Source organism: Amphibalanus amphitrite, unplaced genomic scaffold (assembly GCF_019059575.1).
Source record: "Amphibalanus amphitrite isolate SeventyFive unplaced genomic scaffold, NRLGWU_Aamphi_draft 000135F_arrow, whole genome shotgun sequence".
Taxonomy (NCBI): Eukaryota; Metazoa; Arthropoda; class Thecostraca; order Balanomorpha; family Balanidae; genus Amphibalanus; species Amphibalanus amphitrite.
This window is the reverse complement of record NW_024881630.1, coordinates 719,032-733,606: the sequence shown is the minus strand read 5'-3', so window position 1 is coordinate 733,606 and position 14,575 is coordinate 719,032. Positions and strand designations below refer to the sequence as shown.

Sequence of the window (14,575 nt, the reverse complement as noted above, 5' to 3'; positions counted from 1 at the left end):
AGCACTCCCAGACGATGGTTCGTAGCCTGTACCTAACCCTGCCCTCCCACCCGTACACAGCGCTCCCAGACGATGGTCCGAGAGCCGTACCGGGACGGACGGCGCACCAGCTGGACAGGGCCCGGCTTCACACGCGTCTTCCAGAACTCGTTCATCGAGTTCGACATCGACAACATCGAGCGCTCAATGGACTACGACCTGGTGGTGCGCTACGAGCCCCAGGTACGTAATGAGCGGGCTGGGACCAGGAGTCCTGTGTTGGGTCCTTGTCAGATCGATGAAGTGTATACGCTGAAGCGAGCGAGGAAAGGGTTGGCTGGATGCTGGGGCAGGGAGAAATAGTGGGGGCGGATTGATGATTGTTTGTTGGATTGGGAGTGTTGTTGCGCCGTGCTCGTGAAACCTTGTCACGGCGATCATTGAAAGTCAGCTGTGAGTGCGCCCTGCACTGCCAGTGACGCTGCTGCTCTCTGCTCCGGCAGTCGGCCGCCGCCTGGGACAACGTGCGTATGACGCTGATCCGCGACCCGGAGGACCCGATCGACCCGGCCGGCCAATGCGGCGCCATGCAGCCGGGGGCTGACGAGCAGCGGCTCATCCTGCTCTCCGGTGGGTATGAGGGCGGACGGGGGAGACGGAAGGGGAGGGACGAACAGGGGAGACGGGAGAGACAGGTCTGACCAGCAGCGTCTCAGGTCTGACCAACAGCGACTCACCCCGCCCTCCGGCGAGTCTACGGGATGACACGGAAAAAGGTCCGACATGCAGCCCAATTCATCCATCTGTCAATATTGGACAGCATTCTGCAGAGAAATGTCAACAACAACCCTCTCTTATCCATCTGGCCTTTTGAGTCGCCTTGCTGTCTGTACCCCTACCCTGCGCTGACCAGTGTTATCCGCCCGGCAGACCGCCGTCACGTGACCGGCTTCCCGCCTATTTGTCTGGAGAAGGGCAAACGCTACAAGGTGCGACTCGAGTTCGAGCCGTTCGCCGACGCGGACCCGAGCAGGAATATTGGCACCCTGATCGACTCGGTGAGTGTGGCGGTCAGCGGCTTATCGGTGACTGGGCGGGCTGGCGACGCGAGACGAGATAAAAAGTTCACTGGTAACTGAAGGGAATTGGTTAGTGACTCGCAGCGGGTTGCTGATCGCAATTATTCATATGCAGGACACGTATTTGTTCTGTGAATGTCTTATGTGAATTAACAGGAAAGCTGTAGTTGATGCACTATCGGCCTGGCGGAGCCCCCCGGTAGCAGAACGATTCACCGAAGCGTCTGCAGCTTGTCCACTCACCCGCCTGTGCTCGCCGTGAACTCCTGTCGCCCGCAGCTCCTGTCGTCCGCAGCTCCTGTCACCCGCAGCTCCTGTCGCCCGCAACTCCTGTCACCCGCAGCTCCTGTCACCCGCAGCTCCTGTCACCCGCAGCTCCTGTCACCCGCAGCTCCTGTCACCCGCAGCTCCTGTCACCCGCAGCTCCTGTCACCCGCAGCTCCAGTCGCCCCCGCCCGTGCCCGCCGAGGGCCCCCGTTTGCTGACGGTGCGCCGCCCGTGCGCTGTTTCAGATCGCCCTGATCCCGCGGGTGGCACAGCTGCCGATGTTCTCCGGATCAGCGGCGGCCTCGCTGCAGAAACAAGAGTTCGACCACTACCGATGCGACGAGTATTTTTACCAGGCGTACGGGCGCGAAGACATGCCAGAGGCGTGCCGAAAACACATGGCTAGCATCGGGTACTACGTGTTCGAGGGAGCCAAGGATAAAGGTGGGTGCAAATGGATCTGGCAGCGCGGTCCCACGTCGTCCTAGGAAAGTCTCAGATATCGTCGTCCTTCCATGAATGATATTCCGCAGGCATTGCTCATAATTTCATAAATGCGCTTCTGATGAAACGGAAGCCACAAAGTTTTTGAGGCTGGAATGAAATGTTTTCTTCAATAGGTCCCATGTCGCCGATGACCTTGTGCTGACAACATTTCCTCGTTTACTCAGAAACCCATGCAGCTGACCGCTGTGTTATGTGAGCCTCCCCTGTTTAATTCGATACTCGCCGGGGTTTCCTCCTCCGTTGTGTCCGTCCGTCTGACTGACCCCCGCGTCCCACCGACAGAGTGCGGCTGCGACCCGACCGGCTCCGAGTCGACCCTCTGTGACCCGCTGGGCGGACAGTGCCGCTGTAAACCCAACGTGGTGGGCCGCCGCTGCGACCAGTGCGCTCCGGGCACCTACGGCTTCGGTCCGGAGGGCTGCACAGGTCAGTGAGGGACAGCCGGACCGACGCCGGGTGTGCGCCGGGTCCCCGAACGGCAGCCTTGGAACGTCGGGGATGGAAGGAAGGGTTTGGATCCCGTTTGCTAGTTATTTGATGATTCATACAGTTATTCCAAGTCGCGTCTTTGGACTGGTGTTTACTTACTACGCGTTCTTTGTTACCGTTTTTGTGGGCGTTCTTTATTTCAAGTATGTACATACCTGGAGAAATCAATGCCTCTTCGTGTGTCGGCTACCTATGTTGACGATATTTTCTGTCCGGCAGCGTGCGACTGTAACGCGGTCGGCTCGCTGGACAACTTCTGTGACCGTACCACGGGCCAGTGCAAGTGCCGGCCCAACACGTACGGCCGCAGCTGCGACGAGTGTCAGCCGGGCTTCTGGAACTACCCGGACTGCCAGCGGTGCGACTGTAACGGCCACGCGCCCACCTGTGAGCCCCGCACCGGTATCTGCATCGACTGTGCCGACAACACGGCCGGACACCACTGCCAAGTGTGAGTGGCGACCGGACGAGAGGCGCAGCTCGGATGGCGTGGTGTGATAGTGTGCTGTGTGGTGTGAGTTGTGAATGTCTATGACCTAAGTGATGTCAGGGTTACTGCTGTCCGATAGACTGCGGCGTTTCACTGCGTTACCATAAATATAAATGTTTATCAACGACTGTGGCGGTACGGTGATGGCCGCCGGTGCCATTGCCTCTGTCCCTGTGACTGGCTCCACCCTCCCCTCCCCACCCTAACCCGTCCCGCCCGGTGTCCACAGGTGCCAGGACACGTACTACGGCGACCCGCGGCTCGGCGTGGACATCCCGTGCCGACCGTGTCCGTGTCCGGACACAGTGGAGAGCGGACACTCGTTCGCCGACCGGTGCTACCTGGACCCGACCACCGAGAGTGTCCTCTGCGAGTGTCGCGAGGGACACGCCGGTGAGTGCCTGGCCAAACGATCCTAGATCGCTCAGGGGGATGGGTTTTACAGGCTTGCTAGTTAATCACAGTGATCTCTTGCATATCCCCTGCTATCAAACTGGTTGAAAGTGACAGATGGGACCGTCCATTTGTTCTACAGATATAAAATACCAATCTAATATGCAGAGATTATGGCGTGGGATGACGATCGTGTCAGTGCTTCTGGTATTGGCGATTTAACCCGTCAGTGTCCCGAGGCTCTGCCCGGACTCAGTACCTCGTTTGACGCCTTCCATTTCCTCTCCCTTTTCTCTACAGGCACTCAGTGTGACGTGTGCGCCGACAACTACTTCGGTAACCCGGAGGAGCCGGGCGGCTCGTGCCAGCAGTGCGACTGCAGCAACAACGTGGACCCGTCGCGGCCGGGCAACTGCGACCCGTCCACCGGCGAGTGTCTCCAGTGTCTGTTCAACACGGCCGGCTTCGCCTGCGAGCGCTGTGCCGACGGCTACTACGGAGACGCCGTGGAGAGGACCTGCCAGCGTGAGTGGAGGAGGGGAGAGCGGACCTGGAGTGGGGATGGGGGAGTGGACGTGATAGGTCGGGCTGGCGATGGTTTGGGTGGACTTGTCTTATTGAACTAGGGACGATGAACGGTTTTATTAGGATGGAGACGGGGAAGCGAAATTTCCAATGAACTGCCAAGTGCCACCGGAAAATGACGAGACAGCTTCGCGTTGTTTCGTTATTTACCATCGATTCCGTCAACTATAAAAGTAAGACAAAGACATGAGACAACAGACTTGAAACTTCAGTTATAGCATACGGTTCGAGTCAGCGCCGTTGGGACCATTTACAGCTGACCCCCGGCGTCTGTTTCAGATGTCGTCACCTGCCGTCGCTGTGTGAATGGAGTGACTGGACCCCTGTAAATGTCCGTGTGCCGTGCCTGCATGCCCCTACCCTCCTCAGTGTGCGGTGCTGGTGCCGTCCTGGTGGTGGTGTCGTTTGAGTTTTCACTCCTTTCCCCCACTCACACACATTCTCAACACAGACAGCCGTTTCAACGGCGACAGTTTGCTAGCTTGCCGTTACCGTCTGGTGTGTCAAAGTAAGCTAGTGAAGTCGCTCTATCAGCTGGGCCGCTTTTGCCGTCGGTGGGTCTCTGCCGTTTGTTCGCTCGCCGCTCAGTGCCGTCACTCCGTCCGTGTCCGTTCTGACACCACCGCCCCGCCGCCGCGGCCGCCGCGCCTCTCCACAGAGTGCGTGTGTAACATTCTGGGCACGGACGCGACCGCCGGTCCGTGCGACCCGGGCACCGGCCAGTGCCACTGTCTGGCCAACGTGATGGGCAACCAGTGCGACCGGTGCATCCCCAACCACTGGAAGATCGCCATCGGAGACGGCTGCGAGCCGTGCGCCTGCGACCCGGTCGGCAGCTCGGACGACCAGTGTAACGAGGTAAGAGCTGACGACCGGACGGCTGGGTTATCAAATCAAAATTCTGGGTTACCGATATCAAAATTCCGAGATAGTTATTTATTTAAATTGTGTACATATTGTTGCCCTTATCAATCGCTGAGAGTTTCAAAGAGGTCGGTCCAGAAAAGATGCATGATAAGGTGTGCCAAAAACAGCCGCCGTTTTTGAGATGTTCGCGAAAAACCACAGGGAGGGTTCAAATATCCCCACCCCCACCCCTACCCCCAGCAGGGCGCGGGATAATATCCTTGGCATTCAGTACCATCGTATTTCCTGAATCTTCTACTTGCGATTGAATGGCAAAACTGCCTCCACCCTCCCGAACTGCTATATGTGCTTGTGTAGGAGGGCATCGAGGAAAGAGAAGTGTTGTCAGCGCGTCTTGTAGAATGTAGATTTCAGAATCTGCTCGGCTGGCTCCACTTCGTAGACGACGGAAGTTAGCAATACGTACATTGTGCTACCTGTCCTGCGGCCGGCTCCACTGCGCTTGATATTAATCTCTTCTGCAGATACTGGCTCCGCTCCTTCTACAACCGCGCGTCCGCAATGTTGTTCCAAAAATTCGCCCTTTTCACCGCTTCCTTATAATATTTATCTTTTTTATTATAAAGTCATGGATATTTTCCAACCAATGAAATTAATTTCTCATTTGAAAAGGCCATGAGTCATGTGAAATACAAAAACAGAAATGTAGCTATCACTCCGTTTGAGATGCAAATGTTTTGAAATAAAAATGAAACGCCGTCAAATTTACGCTTGAATTTCATATTCTCGTGAAAAATCGCGAGACTATAAGGGCACCGTTGGTTAAATTGGTCCTGTAGCGCTGAAACATAACATTATTTCCCTCGTGCCTTAATTTCATATCACAAACGGTGGCTATCCGGCAAGGCAAAAGTTGAGATGATTTCAACTTTTTGCCGGACCGGAAAATCTGGCTCTCCGGCCTGCCGGACCGGTCAAAAGAAGTTGCCAGATTTGCCGGTTCACACCAGTTTTCAATTTTCCGGCACGGAATTGGCCATTTTTCCGGCCCGGCAGACGGAATTTTGTCGGTCCGGAATCCGGTGTGAACCCGGCATTACCCAGGGACTGGCGGAGACCCGGTGGACCGGGAGCGGACTGGCGGAGGGGCGGATGGGGAGTTCAGTTGACTGCCAGAGGGGGTCATTCGAATAGTTGGGCAGCTGTATTGGCGGAGGGTTGATTGGAGGGGAAAGATCGACAGATGATTGGTGTAGTTACCATGGGATAAGAAAGAGATGAACTGTTCTTTACATCACTGGGTTAGGAAGAGTAGTGGGAAGAAGGCTGGCCGCTGGGTCTATTTAGATGGAAAGAAAGTGGTCGGTAGAGGGATGGGTAGAAGATTCCACAGATCACGGGCCAGAGTGCCAAACGTTTATTTTAACATTAGCAGACCATAAGCCTTGGATCTTCTTTCACTCCACTTTTCGCAAACTGAGGAGCCCCATCACCGGTCGTTCTTCGAGTGACTGACGCCGACGCCACCCGACCCCCGCCCCCAGTACGACGGACAGTGCGTGTGTCGCCCCGGCTTCGGCGGCCGCCGGTGCGACCAGTGCCAGGACAACCACTGGGGCAACCCGCGCGTCCAGTGCTTCCCGTGCCAGTGCAACCCGTACGGCTCGGCCGAGATGCAGTGTGACCGAGAGACCGGCCGCTGTCCCTGCAAGGAGGGCATGGGAGGCGACAAGTGCGACCAGTGCGCGCGCGGCTTCAAGGGCCGCGCCCCGTACTGTGACGCGTGCGGCGAGTGCTTCGACAACTGGGACCGCATCCTCACAGAGCTGAGAGGTGGGTGAACGCAGTGGATCGCTGCACTGCGGCGGAGGGTAAAGAGGCGACAGTGTTTTTTTTTCATAATGGAGAGTGGTTTCAAGTGAAGCAGACGTCATTGCTTCCACTCACGAATTAACTTAATGTGTCGACGTTAGTATTTAATATTAGCCGAGTCACGAATCTCTGCTTTCTGCATGTGTTACATTACCAGTGAGGAACTTTGAGTCCCTACTTTAAGCGTCATTGCCGCTGTATTCTCTACCCGCTGAACACCAACCCTCCTCTCCTCCCCGTCGTGCAGACCGTACCGAGTACCTGCGTGACGAGGCTTCCAAGATCCAGAAGGGCGGCGCGTCGGGCGCGTACCAGCGCGAGTTCAGGGAGATGCAGGAGTGGCTGGACGGCGTTCGCGAGATGCTCGGTAACGCCACCGTCTCTGACGACCAGGTGGACCGGCTGCAGGCCAACATCGATCAAGTGAGGTGAGTCGACGGGGTATGTCCACAGCGCCGCGCCGTAGCCGGTAACAGGGGCAGCCGCTGGTAGGTGTTGCTGCCCAATTTATCGGCTGACTTGCGTACGTGGATGTATGGTAGTCGTGTCAATCCGTTACACTTTATGTCCCCGGAACCTTGAGCGGCCTGGTGTTTCGGATTTAATGTATTTCATTTTATGTCAGATGCGTCTCTTGGAGGCATACCAAATCCACGTTCTGTCAGAGATGTGAGTGACCCATCTGACCGTCGGGCTCTCCTGTCTCGCAGGTCGAATCTGACCGAGTCGGAGCGGATGCTGGCCGAGATTGGCGACGAGGTGGATGACGTCACGCAGCGTGTGCTGCTGGCCGAGCTGAAGGTGCCCGGTCTGCGCGGTCGGGCTGACTCGCTGCGGGCCGCCGCCCTGGCTCTGGAGCAGAACGTCACTCTGCTGCGCGAGGCGGACGTGGACGGCGCGCTGTCGCTTACCAGGGATGCCCAGCGCCGCTCGGAGGTCAGTCGACAGACGGGGTGGGCCGATCGGACCGGTCCTGGGAGGAATAGAGGACTGCGTGGTCAGATTTTCCCCTCAGTTGCAGTGTGTCAGTGTGATGAATAGAGTAGAGGAGCGCACTGACAGTGCCGCCTGCCATCAAAAGGCCGACTTTATTGCCACGCTAGACGCTAGGAAAGGCTGTCTGTATTGAATTGTGTAATGCTGTAAGTTTTGTGCTAGCCAAAATGTATTTTCTTCCACCAGGCCGCCGAGTTCAGTCTGTGTGATGTATGTCGTACTAACTTTTGGTATCGTTTCCCACCAGGCGGCCGAGTTCAATGTCGGCTAGGGGCAGCTGTCTGTGTGATATATGTCGTACTAACTTCTGGTATCGTTTCCACCAGCCCGCCGAGTTCAGTGTCTGCTAGGGGAGCTATGTGTGTGATATATGCACTGATATATGTCGTACTAACCTTTGATATCGTTTCCCACCAGGCGGCCGAATTCAGTGTCTGCTAGGGCAGCTGTCTGTGTGATATATGTCGTACTAACCTCTGGTATCATTTTCCACCAGGCCACCGAGTTCAGTGTCTGCTAGGGGAGCTATGTGTGTGATATATGTCGTACTAACCTTTGATATCGTTTCCCACCAGGCGGCCGAATTCAGTGTCTGCTAGGGCAGCTGTCTGTGTGATATATGTCGTACTAACCTCTGGTATCATTTCCCACCAGCCTGCTGAGTTCAGTGTCTGCTAGGGGCAGCTGTCTGTGTGATATATGTCGTACTAACCTCTGGTATCGTTTTCCACCAGGCCACCGAGTTCAGTGTCTGCTAGGGGAGCTATGTGTGTGATATATGTCGTACTAACCTCTGGTATCGTTTCCCACCAGCCTGCTGAGTTCAGTGTCTGCTAGGGGAGCTATGTGTGTGATATATGTCGTACTAACCTCTGGTATCATTTTCCACCAGGCGGCCGAGTTCAGTGTCACTGAGAACGAGCGCCAGCTCGCGGAGTCGGAACGGCAGCGCCGGCGGACAGAGAACCTGCTCAGTCGCGCCGGACAGCAGTTCAACCAGTCACAGGACAGCAATCAGCAACTCATCGACAGCGTCAACCAGAAGCTGAGCGAATTCGAGCGCGACATCCCGGGCATCAACAGCCAGGTACGTACTGAACGCCGCAGCTCCCTCGGGGTAACGCGTGGGGATATCTTTAGAGTAACTCCTAGGAGTTACCCGCGTGTGATGCGACTGTGCTAGTTTGTACTGGACGTTGCCTCGTTGACCTCTGTGAGTTTCATTGTGCGGCTCTTTGACGCGTATTATCGTGCGATGGAGCAGTCAGTCGGTAGCTGCGCTGGTTGATACTTGTGTGCTGTCCCGTCAGGCGGGCTGCTAACAGCTGCGGTCACTGAGTCTCACTATCGTGATGGTCCCACTGGCAGGTATGTGGCGGCGAGGGCGGCGACCCGTGCGACTCGCTGTGCGGCGGCGCTGGCTGCGGCAAGTGCGGCGGCCTGGCCTGCGAGGGCGCCAAAACAGTGGCCGACAGCGCCTTCACTGTGGCGGAGAAGGCGGCCACCACCCTCACCGAGCGAGAACGGGAGGTGGACGAACTCCTCCGAGGCGTGAGTCGGGGGCTGAGCGGATCAGGGGCGATGCTGTCTTCTGAAACCAATGGAGGGTAGAGTTTGCGGTTCTCTTTTCAAACTCAGATTTTACCAAGCTATTTTTTCATTCCATGTTTCACTTAAAGTAAGCTTCACCTAGTGGGAAGTGTTGCTCGGCCGATCTCTACTCGTTGTGTTTAGTTTGTCCATGTTTTACCGCGGTCGTCCTCAGCCTTTGGTGTATTTCTTGCGTCTCGACTCACTCGCCGTTCCCACTCGTCAGGTGACCATGGCGAAGCGGGCCGCCGACGAGGCGAACAGCCTGGCGCAGATGGCTTTCACCGGCGCCGAGCTGAACCACAACCGCACCGAGACCACCAAACAGCGCGTCAGCGAGCTGCTGGTGCAGATCGACGAGTTCCTCTCCGAGGGCGGCGCGTCGCCGCAGGCCATCCGCGACCTGGCGCGCGAGACCCAGGAGATGTCCATCTCGCTGCGGCCCGAGAAAATCACCGAGCTGGCGCGCCAGATCAACGAGACGATCGCGTCTCTGACCAACATCCAGGGCATCCTGGACGATACTGCCGAGGACCTGGCCACGGCCAACGCGCTGAAACGGCGCGCCGACGACGCCAAGGCGCAGGCCGAGCAGATTCTGCAGACGGCCCAGTCGGTGATGACTGCGCTGGAGCGGGCGGCCAGCGCGCAGGACGCGGCGCGGGCCGCCATGGGCTCGGCAGAGACCAGCATTGAGCAGGCAGAGGCCGACCTCACCTCGGTGAGAGGGGGCGGGGATCTCACCTCGGTGAGAGCAGGGGCAGGAACCGATAGATCTACCTGAGGCTGACAGAGAGCACTCAGTCTGTATCGATCGAGCGGGAGCAGGGTCGAAAAATTTTCCGGGAACTGCATGCCTTTAGGATAGAAACCGGTGCATACGACAGTCACAGCTGTGTATATTTGATAGTTTTACTGGCTCCATTAGCTCATATTCATTTTACTTCTTTTCTGAATAGGCAGTTGCTGCTAAAATGAAAACATCAATTCATAGAAGCAAAATGAAGCTTATCCATTTCAGCGAATTTGTCTTCTGTTGCGTTGCTCAGGGTTGTCGGACAGTTGGTCTATATCGCGCCTTGTCATGTCCACCCGTGTCTGACCTCGTCATCTCCCTGTGCTGCAGATCGCCTCGGAGACGGGCGAGGCGCAGCGCCAGGCCAACGAGTCGCTGGTAACCGTGAGCCAGCTGCGCGACCGGCAACAGGCGCTCTCACGCCAGTTCTCCAAGAACGAGCTGGACGTGGGAAGGGCCGTCAAAGAGGTCCGTCACAGGAACGGCGGCGGGGGGGGGGGGCGAGAGGGGAGGAAGGAGGGAACGGCGCGGAACTGGGGTACGGTGGTGCTACTGCTGCTATTCCTCCTCATGGTCGTAGCCGGACGTAGCCGAGCGGCTTTGGAGAAACCTAGCCGCCGCCGCCAGGCCCGCCACCATGTCGTCTCGCAAATCCCTCAATTGGGAATGAATGAGCCCTAGCAGACGCGGAGGGGTGGGGGAGGGGCTGTCAAACTTGCAGACAAACGCGAAGGTGGACCTCGCTTGAATCCTTGGGATTTACCTAGTGCCGGCTGACGGACTCGGGTTCCCGTCCGCCCACAACCGTGTACTCATGTTCCTGTTGGCCGTGTGCCGTGCCCTGTGTGTTGTGTTCGTGTCTCTGGGATACCCGCCCAGTGTTCCGGACTCTCCTCCGCTGACCGCGTCCCTCCGGCAGGCGGCCAGCGCCGGCGAGCTGGCAGACAGGGCCCAGGGCAAGGTGGCTGAGCTCGAGAAGAACTACGAGGAGGCGATCGCGCTGCTGCGACAGAAGGAGCAGGACAGCGGCTCGGCGCGCGAGAGGGCGCAGCGCCTGCTGGAGCGCGCCAGCAGCCTGTCGCTGAGGGCCAACGGCCAGGTGGAGGAGCTCAGAGGTGAGGGGGAGGGATCGGTGGAGAATGGCCGGTCAGTCGGTGGAGTTTGGAGGGATTGGAGGGTCGGGTTAGTCGATGGGTCGTGGTAGGCTCAGAGGCCAGTGGATGAGTCACAGGGCTGGTGGAGTGTGAATCAGAGATCGGTAGAGGGTCAGATGTAGCCCAAAAGTCAGTAATGTGTGTTGGGAGGTCGGTCGGAGTCGCAGTGCTCCATTGCTTCATGTAGGTACTGACGCTTCTTCCCTCCCCGTGCCGCTGCCTGCAGAGATGAACAGCGAGTTCATGGTGTACGAGACCCGGCTGCGGGACCTCTCTGACGAGGTGATGGCGCTGAACCAGGAGATGGAGCAGTACCTTAACACCATCACCACGCGGGCCGAGTACTACCGCACCTGTCAGTCGTAGGGTGGCCGGGTACGGCGGACGGGCGCGCGGCCACAGACTGCGCCCACCGGCGGCCGCCGCCCGCCGCCCGGACCTGTGTGCGCCGTCCGCGGGCCGTCTGTGTGTCTGTCTGTCTGTCTGTGTGTGAGAGCCAGCTGCGTGCGTGTGGGGGTGCGAGCGCGCGTGTGTCGCGCGAGAGAGTGTGCCAAAGTATGGGAACGCCTCACTGCCGCCTAGTTAATCAGTAATCCGCCGAGCGCGACCGCTTCCCCGGCTTACCGAGGCATAATGAGTGGCGAGGCGAGAGCCGCCAACGCCGCCGCCGCCCGCACTTTTACTCATAGTTTTAGCTGTCCATAGGCTCAGGAAGGATGAGCGGCGGCCGCCTGACGCGCCGCGCGCGCCCGGTGAGACTGAGCGGCCCGCGTGCCACCGCAGTGATGTGCCAAACTCGTAACCTCCGCTAGTCGACAGGATAAGACAAATTACCTCCTCCCAAGTGCCGTTACGCTGCGTGCGCGTCCAACGATGTGCCTTGGTCGGCCCGGCGCGGTCCCGGAATCCGCGTCCGGCCGGCGCCACTCTGTACTTATCTGATCAAATACACGATCATTTTATACGTCGGTACCGCTGGTTTTGGTGCGTCGGCTGGCCAGGGTGGCAGTCGGCTCCGCTGGGCTTTGAACGGAGACGGTCTTGTCCGTCGGACAGGGGTGAGCTTCCTTGAAGATCGAAAAGTATTTATGAAGTCAGTCTTATTCGCGACAATGGTACTATCCAGATGTTTAATCGTTAAGAGTGTAGGAGGAGGAAGTAACATCGGGACATCATCACACAGGCTGGGCGTCCGAGGAGGTCAATGGAACTTCGTCTGCAGTCCAAGGGCGGATTGGTCAATGTCTATAAGATGTTTACACAGCGCTAGTTTTTATGTGATAATATTCCACAACCACACCGGCAAACTGGTTTGTCCACGAAATGGTACAGCCCCTCGACGCTGACAGTGTTTGGATTAAAATGACCTCGAATGTTTTGCTTGTCTTCTATGCGTGTGTAAAGCGGAGAGTGGAGTTCAGCTTGGTAGGAGACGAGGAACTGATTAGTTTCCTCCAGTCAGCCTTTGAGTAGGAGTGTCTTCACCAGCGGAAGGGAATGGGGATACTAATTTGATAGCGACGTGACGTTTCAGGTGACCGACTGATATGACAGGTCAGTTTATCTGACCGTGTGCGTCGGGTTAAGTAGCGGGTTGACGGGGTGTGTCGGGCCGGGTAACTGACGGTCGGCTGCCAGACGGTGAGTAGTGCCGGCGCGATGGAGGCGGTGACGGCGCTGCTGGTGCTGCTGCTGCTGCTGCTGCTGGCCGGGCTGTGGGCGCTGGGCCCCAGCCGGCCGGCCAATTTTCCACCGGGACCGCGGCCCTGGTCGTGGCTGGGCACGCTGCCCGAGCTGCTGCTGATGGCGCGGCTCGGCCAGACGGCTGCCTTCGACCGCCTGGCGCGCCGCTACGGGCCCGTGTTCGGCCTGATGCTGCCCGGCGGCCGGCCACTGGTCGTCGTCCGCGACTTCGCGCTCATGAAGCAGGCGTTCGGCGAGCCGGCCTTCACCGGCCGGCCCGACATCTTCGCCTTCATCTACCGCGCCTTCATGAAGAAGCAGGGCCTGGTGTTTGCGGAGGGAGATCTGTGGACCGAGCACCGGCGCTTCGCCCTCTCCCATCTGCGTCAGCTCGGGTTCGGTAAGCGCAGCATGGAGCGGCACATGGCTGACGAGTACCGTGGCCTGTCCCACCAGCTGCGTGCCGCCGCCGGCCGGCCGCTGCCACTCCGCGGACTGTTCGACGCGTCCATCATCAACGTCATCTGGCAGGTGATCGCCGGCCGGCGGTACGCGCTGGGCGACGGCCGGCTGGCCGAGCTGCAGGCCACTATCGCAGAGCTGGTGAGCGTGGCGGGCGTGACCGTGCCGATGAACGTGTGCCCGCCGGTGCGCCACCTGCTGCCACGCTGGTCCGGCTTCCAACTGGCCGACAACCACCGGCGCAAGGTGGCCGACATGTTCGCCGAACTGGTGCGTGAGCATGCAGAGACATGGCGCGCCGGTCAGCCGCCCAGAGATTATGTGGACGAGTTCCTGACGGCGGCGGCCGAGCCGGGTGCCGCCGAGAGGGGCTACACGGAACAGAACCTGGCCGTGATCGGCATGGACCTGTTCTCGGCCGGCAGTGACACCACGTCGCACGTGCTCGGCTGGACGCTGCTGGAGCTGTCGGTGCGGCCGTCGTGGCAGCGGCGCCTGCAGCGGCAGCTGGACGGCGCCGTGGGCCGGCGCCGGCTGCCGCAGCTGGCTGACCTGCCGCGGCTGCCGCTACTGCGCGCCGTCATCGAGGAGGTGCTCCGCCGACACACCGTGCTGCCGCACGCGCTGCCGCACTGCACGTCGTTTGGCGCCGCGCCGCTCGGCAGGTACACGGTGCCGCGCGGCGCGTTCGTCTACTCTGACCTGCGCGCCGTCCACATGGACGAGACCCACTGGGAGGAGCCCGCCGCGTTCCGTCCGGACCGGTTCCTGGACGGACAGGGCCAGTTTCGCGCCGACGAGCGCCATGTGGCGTTCGGTGTGGGACGGCGCCGGTGCCCGGCCGAGACGGTGGCGCGTCAGGAGCTGCTCCTCTTCACCGGCGGACTGCTGCACCAGTTCACCGTGCGACCCGGCGCGGAAGCCCCGCCGGCGGACGCGGACGGGCCGAGGAAGGAGGGTTTTGTCCACATGCCGCCATCGGTGAGCGTGGTGCTCGAGTGGCGCGAGGACGCTGACCTGACGGACCAGGAGCAGCCGACCGACTCGGCAGGCGGCCGCCACCTGCAGATAACCAGCCCAGCTGCAGCTGACGGAAAGACGCGCTGCTGAGGTCCGAGTCACGCCTGGAGGCTCCCGCGTCTGCTGACCTGGCCAGATAAACGGACTGAAATTGACCTTACACGAGCTGAAGACACGGTGTGAGGCTTGTGGGGCGTATTATGTATAACTTGTTACAGTTGTGCTTGAATTAAAATATTTTCGTAAGTTGGCCAAAGTCGGCGTCAGCTAGGATAACGAACACGACTGATCGAGCGCTCTGTCGTGAATTGTAGCGGGATATGCTACACAATACACATAACTTATA

At 58.8% G+C, this 14,575-nt stretch overlaps 2 protein-coding genes across 7 annotated transcripts in view; both read left to right on the top strand.

Moving 5' to 3' along the window:
* LOC122382181 (laminin subunit beta-1-like) overlaps nt 1-12,036 on the top strand; it is a 36,156-nt gene extending 24,120 nt beyond the window's left edge. For all 6 annotated transcript variants that reach the window (XM_043367167.1, XM_043367162.1, XM_043367163.1 and 3 more), the window contains exons 12-29: nt 61-222; nt 483-609; nt 910-1,037; nt 1,571-1,769; nt 2,115-2,258; nt 2,541-2,772; nt 3,041-3,204; nt 3,505-3,729; nt 4,448-4,647; nt 6,201-6,489; nt 6,776-6,956; nt 7,239-7,464; nt 8,417-8,611; nt 8,893-9,075; nt 9,341-9,835; nt 10,241-10,378; nt 10,830-11,025; nt 11,291-12,036. In XM_043367167.1, coding sequence (XP_043223102.1) covers nt 61-222; nt 483-609; nt 910-1,037; nt 1,571-1,769; nt 2,115-2,258; nt 2,541-2,772; nt 3,041-3,204; nt 3,505-3,729; nt 4,448-4,647; nt 6,201-6,489; nt 6,776-6,956; nt 7,239-7,464; nt 8,417-8,611; nt 8,893-9,075; nt 9,341-9,835; nt 10,241-10,378; nt 10,830-11,025; nt 11,291-11,430 — 3,624 coding nt within the window. In that variant the 3' untranslated portion in view covers nt 11,431-12,036. The remainder of the gene's footprint in view (nt 1-60; nt 223-482; nt 610-909; nt 1,038-1,570; nt 1,770-2,114; nt 2,259-2,540; nt 2,773-3,040; nt 3,205-3,504; nt 3,730-4,447; nt 4,648-6,200; nt 6,490-6,775; nt 6,957-7,238; nt 7,465-8,416; nt 8,612-8,892; nt 9,076-9,340; nt 9,836-10,240; nt 10,379-10,829; nt 11,026-11,290) is intronic.
* A 455-nt stretch (nt 12,037-12,491) lies between these two features.
* LOC122382176 (methyl farnesoate epoxidase-like) lies at nt 12,492-14,575 on the top strand. Its single transcript, XM_043367157.1, has one exon. The coding sequence runs from the start codon at nt 12,724-12,726 to the stop codon at nt 14,317-14,319; it is 1,596 nt and encodes a 531-aa protein (XP_043223092.1). The 5' UTR covers nt 12,492-12,723; the 3' UTR covers nt 14,320-14,575.

Excerpts from the sequence above, each read along its gene's own strand:
- LOC122382176 (XM_043367157.1), top strand. The coding sequence starts at position 12,724 with ATGGAGGCGGTGACGGCGCTGCTGGTGCTGCTGCTGCTGCTGCTGCTG.